Raw genomic sequence first — 18,070 nt, 5'->3', positions numbered from 1 at the left:
CGCGAAACGACCGACCGACTTCGTCGTCCAATCACGAACGCCTTCTCGTCGAAAGTCAGGAAGGAATGCCGCCGACGCACCACGGGAGGATGAGAGAGAAAAAACCGCTGGTCTCACGCTTGTTTGTTTACCGACTCGTCGGGAGCCGCCCGGTTGAGACGCGCGTACGACGCTCCCCGTATGTCGTCCACGCACACCGGTGGAAACATCGCGCGACGCGCGCGGCAAGTAGACCCTCTCACGCACTCACCGACATTGTCCTGCGCGCGCGCCACGCACGAGAGCACACACGCCGTACGTATCGCACACGCTCGGACGGCCGTGAGGATGTGCTCGAGTTCCCTCGGGAGAGACGAAAGTCCCGACTCTCTCTGAACGCGACCCGGGGTGACGCGCGCCTCGCACTGCCCTGAACGCTGCCCGATCTCTCGTCAGCTCATCCTCGCGATCGACTCGCGATCCCGGCCGTTTTCCTCCTCGGTGCCGTCGAGTATCGCTCGTCGCTTCGCCCCGTCCAACCGCTCGTCGTACCGCGCCGGATATTCGGCCGCCCGACCCGGGAACTACTTGCCGTCGCGTACCTTTACGCTAGAGGAGTGACGCGGCCGCGCGGGAAACATCTGCCAGCTGGCTAAAGCCCCGCCCATAGAATACGCCAGTCTAGTAGACCTCCCCCTCCACCGTGAACGTAGCGTATACACGTAGCAGACCATCTGTACGCTACGGTGGGCTACGGTCATCGGGTTTACACACAACGAACGGCTCCCACCACCGTCGCCACTACTACCACCACCACCTCCTCGACGTCGATGCCGGCCGCTCGCTGACTCGACGCGTCACCGGAGCGTTCACGAGGTGGACGCGCCGCCGCTCGCCTCCTCGCGCATTCCAGCTTACAGACGCCGTGTGTGCGTCGCTTAATCTCACGTACGCCGCGGGCGTCTCGACGCTATTTGCACGCGCCGTGAATCGTACGAATCGATACGCGCCCCTTCCTCGCGATGAATAACCGCGAATCGGCACGACATCCCGCGGGAAGAGGGCCCGATTGATCTCGCTCCGCTGATAACGCGGGGTCTCCGCGAATTCGCGTTACCAGCGAGAGATATTCTCGCGACGATCGATACCCGCGAGTCTTCACTCGAATATTCCTGGATTTCCCGATAATGCCTTGTCGATTCGAAGCGACGGTGGCACTTTCAAACGATAACTCGTATCGTGATATCGAATTTTATCGAGGAAAATAGGTCGACGGAGCGCAAAAATATTCTCGCGCTTCATTCGTAAACGCGATTCATCAATCTCAAATCGGATGTCAGGTTTCATCCTTTTATTGAGAATCACGCGACGAATCTAAACCGAGGGAACCGGCTAAAACTAACGATGCAGTTCCGCAATGATCTGTAACAGTTCCTGACAAATATCCATTTTATTTTCTTAACCCTCTATCGCCCCTTTTTCCATAAACACACGCGGAAACGTGGAATGTTACATTCTCTCGTAAGTCTAATGCCGCAATAAGAAAGGTGAGGCGTGTATAAATCGTGAAACTGATATGTAAAGCCGCAATACGGCATAGAGGGGTAAGACCGTGTGTGTAACGTAACTAATAAATATCTTTATATAATTTTACAGTATACCTTCGAACTCTCTCTGGCGTTGATCGTCGTTCGAGTAAACGAACACTTCTACGTCATTGTTCACACATGTTTCGCAATCATTATTTTCCTCATTATTACACAGTGCTTCTTTCAAATTGTACGAAGTTAACAGCGAGCTCTGGAAGTTGAAACGCAACATAATTCCATATAATTTAGGATTGTGAAAACAATCATCGCAATCCACCATGCGGGCGGAAATACGAAAGCGTCGCAATGCGAACTCGAGAACTTAACTCGATATTGCTTTTGATTTGTACTTGCGCGTAACTCTTACTCGGCTAAGAAAACGTAAATTTACACGAGTTGTCGCAAAAAACTGCGCAGAATCGAGCGTCAAGTGACGAGACTTCTTATTAAAATTCCACGTGTCGGCTTCACCTCGCTAAAATCTGAACAGATAGCTAATGTGCACGTAATCAACTCCTGAACGTAGCCGCAGATATCTTATCACAAATTTCAACCATAATTTATCCGACCCTCCGCGTATTCGCAGCTTCAAATAAAAATAATCAGATCGCGACGGTCACTTTTCAAGTGATAGAATCAATCTCGAACAACGATGCGGCGTAATCTCAGAGCCCGAACGAACATCCGTGTCGCTGATTGATTTCGGGGAGAATTCGACCGTACGAAACAAAGATCGGAATCTCTCAGGTGCTTTCGTTTGACGGCGCATGTTGAATACAGAGAGGAATTTCACTTGTCGCACGAGTAACGAGTGTGTCGGATTCTGTGATCATTCATTCATATACTGTACAATGTTGACTGACGACTGTCCGTTCGCGTTTACCCGAATAATCTTTCTGAAAGAAACACACGAGAAGAGATACATTCTCTAGAAAGATTCCAGACCGTTCGAATAAATAATACGAGTAACCGCGGATTGTTTTTTTTATTGCCATAGTACTAAAATAGTATTCAAGGGCTGATGCGGTATCCTTTAGCTTCGATTGCTTTGATTCGTCGTCGAGATGATTAAGCAATATATGCATACTATATATGCCGCACGCACGCATCAGCCACTCTATACGATAGTTTTGCGCCTTATAAGGCGTGTCATGGTTGCAGAGAGAATGACTAAACCTAACATCACGCTATATACGTATATATACAAGACTTAGACGTCTAATGTTCAAACCTCTCGTCTCTCTCTCTCTCTCTCTCTCTCTCTGGTTATTATATACAACTGTAAGAGTATACATCTCCCCTGTATGTGTATGAGATACAGAGTGAATTGATAGAGATTTATTAAAATAGACAGAACTATATCTCCCTGTAAACGCTGTGTGTATCATCCGTCAACAAGTTTAACATCAATCGGATATTGGATCGATAAAGAAAATTATCCTTTGTACTTTGCGCGGTTAGTTTTTCATATATTTTCAATATATCTGTATTAATTTACTCTGCGTAAAATACGCGCTCGGAACTCTTGTCTTGTCTTATACAGGGAGAAACCATCTCAATATCTGGCGTTTATCTGCAAGTATGGCTGATGCGTCCTAATGCGATGCAACGTGGAGCAGCATGGATTTACAAATAATGCCGTGTAGTTCGTGGAAGAGAAACTTCGGTAAAAGAAAGAAAGAAAAAAAAAAAGCGTTACAAAAAATATGTCACGTGTGTTTATGAATATGCATAAGTGCAATATATATACATCGAGCTTTCCTTACACGTATCAGGTATAAATATATATTTATATTTTTATTTATATATATTATATATATAAAATGTATGACATCATCACATATTGTGAAAAAATGTTAATTTCAAATCTCTTCTACCATACTCTCTATATGGACATTATATAAAAAAATAGATGCTGTCATGACTACTCTTAAGTCCATTCTGGAACGCAGTTTTACGCTGGAGAGTCGCCATTTATTTCCCGTATTATACACGTAAGCCAGAGTTGCGTCGATGAAACTATATCGTCACTGGTAACCACTACGTTAATTGACAAGATTTAATAACGTGTACGAAAGTTGCATTTCGAATCCAAATTCTGTCTGAACAATGCGGCAAATTGGCAATTCGGCGTACAAAATGCTCTTTAATTTTCTGTGCGATTTACGACACTAAATGCATGTTTAAATTATTAATGTACGAAAGAAATGACATGAATTAAAATATATGTATTTATATTTTGCATGTATTTTTTATGTTTCATATTCACATATCATGTGTGTTAGCGATAAATGTGTCTAAACTCGAGGCTCGTCTATTTGTATAACCATTTGTAATACTACCGATTTAAACGCGTCTCGATTCGGATCTTTTCACAATTAGAGAAAAGACACGCAACAAGATCTCGGATCTCCTAGTTTGTCACCGCCTTTTCCCGAGATTCTAACGAGTTCTCGCGCCGTTATCCGCATCGATCGTGAAATCATGTTCTCGAGACTGCAATCGGTTAATGAAATTAGTGCGAAACACACGATCGAATTAATGATGAAATTGCTTTCCAGAATGGAACGATCTCTTTCGAACTCATAGTAATCACACGGCATCTAAATTTTGCGCCATCATTTTTTAGACTATAAAGAAACTACATACAAACATTTTGTTTCAGTACATTAGTAAAGTGTATAACAAATAACGTATGCGATACCATAGTGAGACGGGGGGGAGGGCGGGGGGAAGGGGGGGTGATTTCAACGCGCCGTTACTTCACATGCCTTACCTGTAAATCCATGTGTAATTTGTATAATGAGATGAAACTTGTGTTCATACAACTAACTATATATGTACTAGTTTTGTTATAATAATTTCTTCAATCCTAATTTCAACCTTTCCTGAGCTGGATTCACTTTGATTTTCAATTGCTGAATTAAATCGTAAATCTTTAAAGACGGTCCGACCTTGAAGCCGGTCAAGTCTATTATTTGGTCCTTAGTCAGTGTCAGTAATGTCTTCCCGTCTATTTTACGTTTGCTGAAGTTGTCGCAGTACGTCGCACAATCGTTGACACGAAGGAATTGCGCAACGTCGAAGACATTCCATTCAGATGGCACTAAGTCACCAGATTCCGAACTTTTGTGCACACCATCGGCTAACCTTGGTATGTATTTACTACTCGCCGTAGTAACCTATGAACGAGAGACGCGGAGAAATCGGATATTAATTCGACAATCATCAATCAATCCGGATAAAACGGACGGAATCACACTCACGTTGACGTATGATGTGGCGGTTCTTTCTCTGGGAGGCGAAGGATTCTGCACCTCGCTCTGAGTGTCGTTCAACGCTTGACCTTGCCCGGTGGTCGGGCTCGGTAAAGTTTGGTCGGGCCCGGCTGGTTCTTCCGCCGGTTCCGGTTCTCTGCTTCTCTGCTCCGGCAAACTCTCCAGATCGCGCTCCCTCTCGATCTTCGTGCCTTGAGCGGGCTCCAATTCCCGTTCGCGCTCGCGAGCCATACTAATACGTTCGCTCTGACGAGGTAGTATATTTTTCGCGCAAGATAACTTGCCTTTCTTCAGTTTTCTCTTAGCTTTACGTTTAAGGCCTCTCGGTGATTTTACTGCGGATGAGAAGGTACACGCACACACACACCAAACTAACGAGTATATCAATCAGTACGTAAGGATATACCTACCAGTAGGACTAGTGTTTTTAGCGAGTACGCGCGGCCCTTCCAATTTGTGATCGACCAGATCGCACCATCCGACGGGATAAATGTCCGGGCTTTGACAATCTAACCATTGATCGTATTCGTCCTCCCAACCGTCAAAGTGTACTCGTAGTAACCTGCCAATCACCCTGGTGATAGTAGCGACGCAAACTAATCTAGGATCCATCAAGTCCGCGGCCTCCAGCCTCATCCCCTCGATAAATCCATGCTGGGGAATTTCCTGTACAACAAATACACCAAGTTATTCGGCGCGCTACAAACGAATAAACTAAATCGAAGGCTACATTAAGGAGTATCGTCATATCCCTGATGCTGCAGCCCTTTGCGGGGCCTACCTCTTTTCTCGCGCACAAATCTACGGGACCTGCGACTTAACGCCGATCCCGAACGGCAGTGGGAGGGATTTTCGTGGCAAAGATACTACTCTTCGGCAGACCGTCGAAGAGGAGGAGACACGCGAGAACGTAGGAAAATATTTGGATTTTCGCCGGGACACCTCTGGCACAGCGGTTCGCGCTCATATTAAGGTGTACAACGCGCAGTGAAAACACACCCGATTGAATAACTGCCTGGGAGCGGGTGTGGTGTTGGTCTCCGTGAAATAGGCGTCCCACGTGAACGCGGTGGGATCGTAACCCTTTGGCGGCGTCAGCGGTAGACCGTGCTGGGAGCAGAAGCCAACCGGGAAGATACAGGGCGAGCACGAGTGATAGCAGAACCAATCAGCGCCGCTGGCATCCTCGTCGTAACTGTCGATACGTATCATGATGTACTCCTCCTTCAAAACCTGCATTATCGTCGCCGCGCATATGGCCGAAAGATTCAGCGGATCGATCGCTTCTATCTTCATCCCCTCCTTGAACATGTACCCCAGATGCGCGTGGTAATTCTTTGGCACGTAAAAGAGACCCTCCGTCGCATCGTCCTCGGACAATTTACACCTGGAGACACGGCTCAGGTATTCGGGATACGCGTCCAACGCTTGACCCACTCTTTTGGCCCAACCGACGGGATGTATGAGAGGCGAGTCCTCGTGGCACCAAAATCCATTATCCTCCGGAGGCGAGTCGTAATATCGTACATGAAGACGCTTGCCGACGATCTTCTGTATCGTCGCCACCTTCACCTGCGAGATTCGATTCTTGTCCACTACTTCCAAGTGGAGGCCGCATCTGAAGCGGGACTTCATGCTGTCGTTCACCTTGTTGTAAAAATTCGTCGGCAACGTTCTCGCCCCGGTCAATCGCCTCATCAGGAAATCCTTCCAGTCTTTGTACTTGTCTGCGATTGCTGCGACACAAGAAATTTCCCACGTCAGACTTACCTCACGTCTCACCACACTCTGTGATCTTCTTTTTTTCTCACAATCGCGCTTGGACACACGTTGAGGGAGATAATTTCGATGATTTACGTACTGTTGGGTGGAATAAGAGGCTTCCCAATAGTAGCACACCAACCGACAGGATGAATGTCGTTCGAGCAAAGAGACACCCAGAAATCTTTGTCCGCATTGTGCCCGAAACCCTCGTACCTCAACAGAGCTCGATATCCGCATATACGTAATACAGTTGCAACCCAGAAAGAGTCCGGGAAAGCCTCGCACACCTCATCACAGTCGGTATTCTCTACCTCTACCTTCATACCTACTGTAATATTGTCCCATATTTCTGATATAGGAGCCTAAAATTCACGACACAATCGCATAAACGACAAAAAACTTGCAGGCAATCTTGTAGTATATTCAAGAACTCTCACGTAAACAAGTGTTTCAAACACATACGTGTGATGTAAAAGTGAAAACTCTTCGCGAGAACTCACATGTTTAAAACAAGAAACTGGCGCCGCACAAAACCCAGTCTCGGTAAGCTGCGACGTCCAGTCATAAGAGCCAGCCATGTCAGCCGTTCTCTTCCTTCTGACTGGTAAATCTTCAGGCATTACCGGCTCTAACTTCACCTTGTCTTTCTCCAGCTCAATAGGTTCCTTGGTATCCACTTCTTCCTTTACAACCACCTGAAAATGTATATCGTCGCGACATTTTCTCACAGATTTATCGCCCAGGATGGAATATGAAACACCGTCTTACATCCATTGGTGCTTTTGTTTCGGAGGCGTTTTGTTTAAGAGACATTTGGTACCGGCCAGACGCCAGCTGATCCACCAAAGACGGATACGTCGAATCAGCGGTATGTTCCGAGGAACGCGCGCAAGCCCTGCTGCAAAATCTACGCTCTTTTGTGTAAAATGCGTGCTTGACGCCAATAGCGCCGCATTTTTCACAAACAGCTGTGCGATACGTGTCAACGTGAAATTCGAGACAGATACAATGAATATTCTACAAAACTGTGCTCACCTATACCATCTTTGCGAATAGGAATGAAATTCAAATCGGTGTGAGGTTGGTAAGCAATTGGTGTTTTCAATATGAGTCCGGGATGCTTTATAGGCTTTATCTTCCGATTGCGATTGTCTTGAGTAGTTTGAGTCGCCGCATTGTTCACAATTTGCTCACGCTCCTCGTCGCCTATATAGTCTTCCAGTGTCAAATATTCGCTCATTTCCGATCTTTCGGCTTGTGAGTCATATTCCTGAATGAAGAATATTCATACATATACCGTACGACGTGTGTATACATGTGTTAGTATATAAAAACAATAACATAAATACACGTGTGATAAAAGTCGAGAAAATTAGATAACAACATAGGTTCTTTCTTGTGCTTAAAGAATTCGACATACTTGCTGTATCTCAGCGGCATCCGCAGCCTCCATCGCTTCATCAGGTTCGGGACATTCGTTTGAGAATTGTTGGGGTATATAGCGTACCATGGTGGTAGGTGTGATGTGACTTCCGATGTCTTCGTAGGGATGCGAACTGTGCGAGTAAAAGGAGTTTTCGGTGTGACTGGGATCCAACATGGTGAGCTCATGAGTGGCCTCCCTGTGCACCATCACATCCCCCATCCATATCATCCCTAGCTCGGAATATCCAGGGATGGGAGTAAACACTGCATTCACAGAAACATCCATTTCTACATTCACGCAATTAGCCCGCCGTTAACTCTTAAATCCAATCGGTCAGAGCAAAGATCTGACTTTTTTTTTCTCTTATACAGCTAGAACACATTTCGTCCGTGCGAGCCTCGGGATCGTTCGTGATCCCGACCAGCTTGCTGTAATGAACATTCGAAGCACAAATTATAATTAGACTTCACGTAATAATCGTGCGATAAATAACCGCGAGACAGACGCGGGTTGTACGGAGTTGGCATCGGATGCGTTATCGTCGCGCTGAATCACATAAACATCAACGGTGTCGTTTACATCGAAAAGTGACGCCGGAGTGGTACGATTTAACCTGTTCTCTCTCTCGCGCGCGTCGAATCGTCGTCGCGCGTTGACGGACGAGCGCGGGAGAGAGAATCCGGCCGCGTGCAGACGCTCGGCCGGAATACGCCGCCGTGTGGAAACAGAATGCGTTACCATTCGAGGCTTGCATGTCCATGACAAAGAGCCGTCCGTTGGTTCCCTCGACGTTTTCCACCGGTATTACCGCAGTCTGCGCTCCTGGCAAAGGCCCATCCCGATAAGCATAGAGCGCATCGCCGCCGGAGAGCCCGCTTTTCATCCGATTGAAATCTCACTGCAAATCCCTCATTTTCCGCGACATTCTGAACAATAGGGCAAAACATTCGGCGGTAGGCCGTTCGCTCAGCCCCCCTATTTTCATCCTCCTCGCCGGAACAGGCAATCGAGGGGACCGAAAGCGGGCTGCGAAACAGGCCTGCCAACTGAGGCCGATGCGAACGCTCGTCTAGATTAGCATGCTCGTCGTAGATATACAGGGTGTCCCGTGAGTCGATCGCTCAGGACCTGAGCAGAAATTGAATCTAACGGTTGTCCAGTCGTGACGAAGAAAGGTGGATTTTACATCGCTTACTAGCTGTCCATTCGCTCGGAATGTAACGCTCACTTCTTTTAATGGCTGGTACTAGAAAAATTAGTTAACTAGACAAAAAATAGTACACAGTCATGAGATGAAAAATCTCAGGTAGCCATGTAACCGGAGGTTCAGCCCGCGTAAGGGAGCGCGGCTGACCGGAAGAAAAGTAAAGAAGACCTCCGGTAGGTGGCACCACAGACTCAGGCTGATACAAAAGCGAGGCGCGACTGCGATTGGCCGGGGCTGACAGCGAATCAGGAAGCGTCGCGAAAGGTAGATAACGCTTGAAATTGAGAAAAAAGCAAAGCAGGCAGTTGCAAGCTGACGCGGGATGTGAGAAGACGTCGATCGAGAGAAGCGGAAAACTACGCAGAAACGAAAGGGACGAGGGACTCTGGGGAAGTTGCTGACGGAGGGGAAAGCCGGTGGAGACGTTCTGGTGCAAATCTCCTGGTGGAGGCCCAGGGAGATGTGGGGAAACGACCGATCGCCTGGCGACGGTAAGTGGACTATAAAATCGCCACAGTTCCTCGTAACTTTCTGGAAAAATTGAGACTCCTCGTCGGAGAACCGAGGCATCCGGTGGGAAGTTCGGGAAGCGGAACGCGGTACCGGTGAACGGAAACGAAAAACTAAGTTTAAAAGAGAAAGAATCCCGTCGTCGGCGGGATCAAAGAGCTGCCCGGTACGATAAGCGACGCATACTGCATCATCCCGCAGTGCGCGCCCGATCGTGTCTCGACGTGTTCGCGACGATAGTCCTGCGTCGGGATAGATCTATAAAAAATAAAATATCCTCGAACTACGACGCGTGGAGATAATTGTTTTATTTTATTGGCGTATCGGTTTGTGGAATAATTACGTCTTACATATATATGTTTTTTTATGGCTTAGACCGCGTGATATTGGGAGATTAGTCATATGAGATTCGTTCATCATATTTTTTTTTATCATTAGTCGCATTGTATTATATTCATCGCTCACTTGTACATACTCATTCCGTGTCCAACAAGTGCGTTAAATATTATCAAACTTTTCGTACGATTCTGTTTTTGTTCATTAAGTTCGTTTTGCTCTTATAGGATTTATAGATCTGTATCTTTTTATTATTGCTTCATTTTTACAAAATAGATATCATCTTATTTGCTCTCACGGGGTACGTGTTCATTCTTTCGCGTTTCCCTATCCCCATACCCAGTGTCTGAGGCGAGCGTCCGGTGATCGAATCTATCAGGGAGGGAATCCCTCTATATAACCCCTAACAGTAAAGGCGCATCTGGGGAGACTTGGCCTGTCCAGCTTTCCAGGCCCAGAGTTTGGGCGAATCTCTGAAAACGCACTGCGGACCGTGGATGGGCAGCGGAATCCTGGGGGAAATTAACTTCTAAATGTTCGGCGGGGCTTGGACGGTTTAACGTCGACCTTTCTACTTAGTCAGTGACATCCGGTCACATAACAAGCTAGTAGTTAGATATAATAAAATGAAAAGATTTATTTTTCTTTTCGTTGATTTCTCTATCACTTTTCCTCTATATCAGGAATACCTAAATCCCTAGACAGCGTTCTTAGATTATTTCTGTATCAGGGATTTCTTTCCTGATGGTTGGATTTCTTTAATCAGAGTTTTAATTTATTTCCTTTCTCTCTCGAAGAGAGGTGATCTCCAATGTAGTTTGGTTCTTGAAATTCTACTTGCTTACACGTTAATATCGAATTATATGGAAAAATTTCGTTTTTCCCTGAACTTGAGAACCTGAGACCTCTGGCTCTTGAGTCGCCCACCTTACGTATTAGAGCACTATCACAGTCGCTGTGAATGTTTTATATTGACGATATATATTTTACTCAGCGCAGTTCTATCTCATGGTTAGACGAAAAAATCACATGAGACAGAAAACCAAGTAAATAACGAGAGAGAAAGTCCAAAATGCAAGCAACTCGAGCATCTATAATTATTACAAAACACCTCTTATTGCTCCCGCATTTCCCGCATCCATTTACAACTTGATTAATATATTAATTTATCGAATTAGTTTTTACAGCATCTATTATAATATCTAGATATTATTGATACACATTTAATTACATTTATTGAAAATAGTACATCGATTAATTATTATTATCGATTAATTATAATTAGACATTCTAAAGGTCATCAGCAACCTCAAGCTGCATAAAATGCGCTAATTTCTGCACACCGAAGGAGTCGTATTCGTATTTGAGGCTTCTATATTCAATCAGGCTTCAATCTGCCGGTAGCCATTTAGATTGGGATGCTGAAAGATGTAAACAAATTGAACAGTTCTGCTTGCAATTTAAATTAAAAAACGGTCAAGATTAACGCGGCCCGCAGTTGCTGTGCGCGACTAAATATAAAGAACAACTAAACTATGCATTGGATGCAACAGGCTTTTGCGATTAAAAGAACGCATCCCAACATTTCACTTTTTAAAGTTACTAGCTAAGAATAATAATGTTCCTAGAAAACATGTTCTCCTATTGGTTATCGTCGTCTGTTTGAAACTGGACCCCACTATTAATATTTCTTTATTATTGTAAGGTCCAATTTCGAACGATACTATGATTCGGTAACCAATAGGAGAGTGTATTTTTTAGGAACATCATTGTCCCTAGCTAGTAACTTCGAAAAGTGAAATCTTGATGCATCCACGAAATGCATTTGTTGCGAATAAAATAACGCATCCATAGTGCCTATGGAATGACCTATAACATATAGTATCTACGGAGATACTACTATTAATAAAAGAATCGCGTCAACAGATATAGCAAAATAAAGCAGATTATTATTAACTGACATAAACTTACTTACTCATAAAATTAACGTTTCGTAATTGTTGCTGCTGTCATCACTAGCGTTGGCAATTAAAGTTCTTCCGTGTGCAAAATGTATCCGGATCGACAAACATGTAATATATTCCACCCGCCAAATTTTGTAGTGACTTTCTCCTTGGATTAAATATCGAATCATCCATAACGAAACAATCAGTTGTTTTGGAATTTGGGTAAGGAAATTTGCTACAAGAGAATATTTAGTTAATAAATAAACGATGATTAATAAGTATAAGGTAAGCAATAAATAATTTAATAAATATAAGTAATAAATGAAAAATTAATTTAAATTACGATCGCAATAAAGCAATAATCTAATAAAGGAAAAAATGTATAAATGACATTTAAAAACTACACGCTTATACCTGAATGGATTTAAGATTTGTTTATACCTGGAAAAAAAGAAGTTGGATATAATATATGGGCACAGTTATAACTTTAATATATAATATATTTAATGTGCCGATGAACATTATATGTTTAACATGCTATATATGTTTATAAAATGCATATATATTCTGTCAAATAAATACCGGGAATTGTTCACTTCAAATGCCCGCGTAAAAAGTGTGAAAACAAATTTTTTGCTGTAAGTTAATACCAATGTAGCTAAATTGTCACGTAGAGTTTTGGCGCCATCTGTCAATCAGTTTGTTTACTACTGCTATTTTGAAGGCGATAAAATAAATTTGAATGATTAAACCAATATTTTGTGTTTTATTGAACAATTTCTGGTATTTATTTGACAATATGTTAGGTACTTGTAAAAGTTCGTGTGACATTATAGCAATTTTTAATTATTAATAACAATGAGATGGCATAAAATTTTAATAAAAATATTAGCCGTTGTTATCAAAATCCTTTGAATATCCTTAGAATATCCAATTTTAGAAATATCGAACTATCAGAAATATCAAAACCCAGTGTTGCGTTTTCGCTAATCAAGGGGTTACTCGTCGATGACTCAAACTTTAGTTAAGCATTGAAATAATGAGTAGAAATCAAAATGGCGATCATTGTGTCAAATAATGGATTAAACTTACGTTGCAGGAATACCGGGGAACGAACACTTCTTTTCCACCATATTGATCAAGTAGAGAACAGACCTGATATGTGCACATATTATGTCCAAATGGCCTGAAATATAAATTTATTTTGGCGCATTTTTTTCTCTAAGTGGTGCCATATTTGAACACTTTACAGGCAAAATACTGACATTTTTCTACAAAGTTTATACGTCATATTGGCTGCACAGCAATTTCAAAATCTACATCTTTAACTGATCTTTTAGACTTCCGCGGTGTTACTTGATTTGGCTTCCGAGTTACCCTTCACACCCAAGCAGCGCGTAAACGTTCGAGGAACGTTCATTTGGTTTAGTTATATTCAAACAAAGTGGGAACATTAGAAGAACATACGTTTTAAAACCTTTAATATATATCTTACGTAGCAAAAGTGTCGCAGTTTCACAATTATACTGCTCTGTTACAATTCCATTTTTTAATTAAAATATATACATCTTGAAGTTATTATATTATTAATATATTAATATCTTTGAGCAATTAATATATTTCTTAAATAATTATATATTATTAACTTCAAGATGTATATATTTTAATTAAAAAATAGAATAGTAATACAGCAGTATAATTGTGATACTGCGACACTTTTGCTACGTAAGATACATAAACGAAACAGTAAATTAAAGAAACAAGAATGACATTAAAGGTATGCCATATTTGAAAATTTTACCGGCAGAATACGTTCGCGCTATTCAAATAACATAATCGTGACATTATTTCTCTGTATATGTTGAAAGAAATGCATTTGCTTACATTTTGGCTGCACAAATCCACCGTTGAAATATAGATCGAGACCGCCAATGGGATACCCTAGCCCAATCTGCGATGTATGAAGTGTGATCACCAATTTTGCATCTGTATCACAAAGCCTATCGGGACATTGCTTCGATTGAAACAGTGGTTGCGCAGGATCGGCGGCAAATAAAAGCGGGACCTTCCCGTAACCTGACTCGTAAATCTTCTTCGAGGCGAATCCACACACGTGCGAGCCTAGACTGTGACCGATGAATGCCATGTTTCTCAACGAAGCGCCGTGATCAATCAACGACATGACGTAGCTATAAAGTAAGTTTAATACGAATATTTTCGAATAAGCAAAGTTTATTGTCTTCAGCTTTTAGAGCTGTAGAAGTCTCAAAATTAGATCGCAACTTTCGCATACTTAATGTTTCATATTTAGATTTATCTACTTATTGTCTCTCATGTTATTTTTATATTATCTTATATTATCTTTACTTATATTACTTATATTATCTTTTAATATAAAGTATAAACAGGATACTTTTTGCCTCAGGACACCAATAAAATTTTGGAATTCATTTTATACGTCGTTCTAAGCAAAACATTATTGATACTCTATAGGTCAATCCGGCTCAGTTATCGAGATATGAAAAATGTAATTCTTGTCGATAATGTACATTTCTTAATGACAATAGCTGTCTTGCTCTGAATTTTTTATTGTGGGAACGTTTGAAGTCTTGTGTATATATAATGGAGGTAAACCGGGAACCCGTTAATTATTAATTGACAGAATAACAGGAGCCACAGAGAGTATTCGCGTTAAACTTATAAGGAGACTTCATGAATTAACACGCAGATCTGAACGAAATTTTAACAATTTGTAAGACCTGTTCAATTTATTCCGTTCTATCTGCACACCACAGGTCCCGAGATAATTATCGGATATCATGTATAATAAATGATATTTTTCATTTGGTACAATATTAATGAAATTGTCAATATTCTGATAATTGAGTCGGATTGGCCTACAATTTATCTGAACTTATTTATTAGAATTATTCTAAAGCATATTCGGAAAATTTGTTCGTTTCTTTGCAGAACACCTTATATATATGAAAAATAATTGTACTCAGCCATGAGATTGCCTATTTCTCGAGTGTTTTGCACTGCGCTTGGGTATCCTAGGAGTTTCACAAGTGGAAGCCCACCAGTCGTGCACGCCGCGTCGGACCAATCCAGGGAAAACACCGTATAATCTTTCTGTAAAAGCGAAAGATATTCAACCTGTTTCCTCCGAAGTATAAGATACTTTATCGAATATTCACTCGGTACTACTTAATACCAATAACACCTTACACACTTCAAAATAAATGCAAACCATTGAACACAAACTGACAGAAACATAACATCAATTTTTTCGTGTATAATTTCTCACACGGAGAAAAACAATTTCGTGTTAATGTAACGGAATTTTCCGATCCGAAGATCAGACGAAAATTCGATTGTGAGAAAAGAAAGATCGCTCTCAGTTGTCCCAACAGAATTTTAATGCAGCTGAATATTTACGTGACTAGTTGTGGTAACTGAGAGAAACTGAACTTTTTTTCCGTGTTTTTAACGATGTAATTACACAACATATGTTACGTTATATTATTGCAAGGCGAAAATTATAATATTGATATAACGTTATCAGTTAGTGTGTGCTAAATATAATATGGGTTGCAAGATGGTTCCCTTTCCTTCTACCTTTCGCTTCTAATCATGCATACAAGCGCGATATTTACCTCGACCAACGCCCTCGACAGCCTGTTACTAAGAGAATGATTAACATTGCTGATGAAACCGTGTGCGGTGAAATAAATTGTCTTTGTTAGGTCTAAGTCTCTGCCTAAGTCGTTGTCTAAACTGATATACTTGCCATCTGGAATGTTCCTGAAAGAAACAGTTGAATTGTCAATCGACGCACAAATACAAGTTATTCGATCATTTTTATCACATGTACGTAAAATGTATATTTCTCCTGGGTAAGAGAATACTTATGCCTTTGCGAACATAGAGTTTGCGAAACAAAAATTACTTAGTGAACAAAACCATCGACATCGATTTCACACCGAAAATGCAATTGGGGGTTAATTTGTTTATACGTAAGGGCCCCACAGAGTTCTCGACATGCGATTTCAAGTGTCCGAAAACCTTCAAAGGTTTCTTAACAGTGTTGTCGACATGCGACTTCAAGTGTCCGAATATCTTTGAAGGTAATTTCTTCAAAGGTAATATCTTGCTGTCACCTGGAACAAATTTCTTCAATTTTTCCTTCTCTTTTAATTGGTGTAATTGGTCACTATGATTTAATGAAATAAATTCGAGGGATGAAGAGGGATCGTGCGATTCGCGTCAATGCCGACACGATCTTTCGACTATCTCTCACGTATCTTTCTTAAAATTCCTAGTTCCTCGCTGCAGTGTTCTTATTTGATGACGTTAGAAGTGAGGAAGCTCGTGTGTGTTTAAAATTTTGGCGAAATACATTGAAACAAAAGGATATATCCATTAAATGACATTTGCGATCGGTTGAGATATTTGTGAAGTATTCTTTGCCTTTTGCTCTAACGGTTAATAAATAATTGTAAAATTAGCACGCTATATAACCTCGTCTTTCAGCGAATCTTTATTAATTTCAGTTAATCAATTTAATTCATTCATTCATATTAATTAATTACTTTAAATTTGTAGAAAATTAAGATTAAAATAAACGGATAATTTAAATAAGCAGAAACAAACAAATTGATAATTGATCTTTAAACTTTTCCCTTCATTTTTCTTATTCCTTCCTCATGTTTTTTTTGGCACATTCGTTATCAATATCACGTATGTGTGCGACATACCGATCTCTCAATTTAAGCTTATTATCACTCAACATTTCCAATTCTACTTAATTCGTTCGCTGTCAACGCCACATATACATCAAAGCGATTATTTCTCTCTCTGTACATAATCGAATTAAACGCGTTTTGCATAATTAGAGGAAGCTAGAATACAACGAGATTAGAAGCATAATGGAATATATTCGATGTAGCTTCCAAGTTGGCGCCACGTAATTTTTTACTACTCTAAGTACATTTATATTATTAAACGATCTTTTGTTATCATTTTAGCAAAGAATCTCTGCAAATATCGATTATCCGTGTAATGTTACTTTAAGTAAATTTATACATTTCGGCACGTAACGGAAAAATAGGCTTTCGTAAAATTTTAATTACTTGGGATCCTTAAAATGATTTTAAAACGTTAAAAAAACGAAGATCAACTGTCGCGACAAAATAGTCAAAAGTTGCAAATATAAACACTTTTAAAGTAGTGTTTACAGAAAAACAAAAAGCTCTGTAAATATGAGGTTAACCTGGAGCGAAGGCTTTTCGCCTGATTTCTACTGAACTTTATATTATTAAGGCCACTTTATATTATACATTACGTGTTCCAAATCACTTTTAAGAAGTTTTAAACGTTGATGTTAAGAGAATGAACAAGTTTTGCGAAGTATCCCATTACGCCTCGCATAAGCATAATGAGGTTGATACACGCTTTCAGTGAAATCATAATTTCGTCCTTTTAAACTAATTTTTCGCTATAAAACTCGTGCTTTTCTTACAGTGGATAGTTCAAAGAATATTTTGGTGTAGAACCAAGTTGACTTATTTATTTATAATATGTTGAAAATTTCTTTAAACCTTAGCGTTTCCATTACGATCTGGATTACACTAAAAACAATGTGGAAAATGCTCGCCAATGATAAACCGTAGCAAATGTGTTAATACGTTTTTTTTCTTTTTTTGGTAATAATGTAAAACAATCGCTTTTTACCTGCGGTAGATAGTAAATACACGCAAAAAATTACGAGAATTGCGGTGATGAACTTCATTGTGCACAAAAGCGAATATTAACGCGATCACAATGGTCAGCGTTTGAATCGTCTTGCGATATTATCAAGCTTCACTTTTATACGCGAGGTTCATGAAGGCGTCATCTTATAGCCTTTCGCTAACGGCTGTATAAACTATTTAAAACAAATATAGATAATTTGCGGAAGTTCACGTTGATATGCCGTATGGTCACACACGTTGTTTGCAAAAACACGGTTACAACTTACGCTTTCGGAACGACTC

The 18,070-nt window shown here is 41.2% G+C and overlaps 2 protein-coding genes across 2 annotated transcripts; both read right to left on the bottom strand.

The window, feature by feature from the left end:
• Nucleotides 1-1,410: 1,410 nt before the first annotated feature.
• Nucleotides 1,411-9,068, bottom strand: LOC106745880 (polycomb protein Sfmbt-like). Its single transcript, XM_014621867.1, has 10 exons — nt 8,775-9,068; nt 8,031-8,299; nt 7,646-7,880; nt 7,379-7,578; nt 7,111-7,305; nt 6,708-6,972; nt 5,846-6,582; nt 5,257-5,512; nt 4,835-5,181; nt 1,411-4,750 (listed from the first exon to the last, which is right to left on the bottom strand). Exons 1-10 carry the CDS (start codon nt 8,917-8,919, stop codon nt 4,421-4,423), a joined length of 2,979 nt encoding a protein of 992 aa, XP_014477353.1. The 5' UTR covers nt 8,920-9,068; the 3' UTR covers nt 1,411-4,420.
• A 4,683-nt stretch (nt 9,069-13,751) lies between these two features.
• On the bottom strand, nt 13,752-16,295 carry LOC106745833 (phospholipase A1 2-like; the record flags this gene model as incomplete). Its single annotated transcript, XM_014621796.1, has 4 exons — nt 13,752-14,224; nt 15,037-15,238; nt 15,661-15,839; nt 15,985-16,295. Coding segments are annotated over 4 exons (1,062 nt in total), but the record flags the coding sequence as incomplete, so codon positions are not given.
• Nucleotides 16,296-18,070: the final 1,775 nt, after the last annotated feature.

This window comes from Dinoponera quadriceps, unplaced genomic scaffold (genome assembly GCF_001313825.1).
Source record: "Dinoponera quadriceps isolate SergipeBrazil2010 unplaced genomic scaffold, ASM131382v1 scaffold1692, whole genome shotgun sequence".
Lineage (NCBI taxonomy): Eukaryota > Metazoa > Arthropoda > Insecta > Hymenoptera > Formicidae > Dinoponera > Dinoponera quadriceps.
Note: the sequence above shows the minus strand (reverse complement) of the source record. Positions and strands in the feature narration are given on the sequence as shown.

Excerpts from the sequence above, each read along its gene's own strand:
- LOC106745880 (XM_014621867.1), bottom strand. The coding sequence starts at position 8,919 with ATGAAAAGCGGGCTCTCCGGCGGCGATGCGCTCTATGCTTATCGGGAT. Across the intron at positions 8,300-8,774 it reads GGACATGCAAGCCTCGAATG|TGTTTACTCCCATCCCTGGA; the intron begins GTAACGCATTCT and ends CTGTGAATGCAG. Across the intron at positions 5,182-5,256 it reads TAAAAACACTAGTCCTACTG|TAAAATCACCGAGAGGCCTT; the intron begins GTAGGTATATCC and ends TCTCATCCGCAG.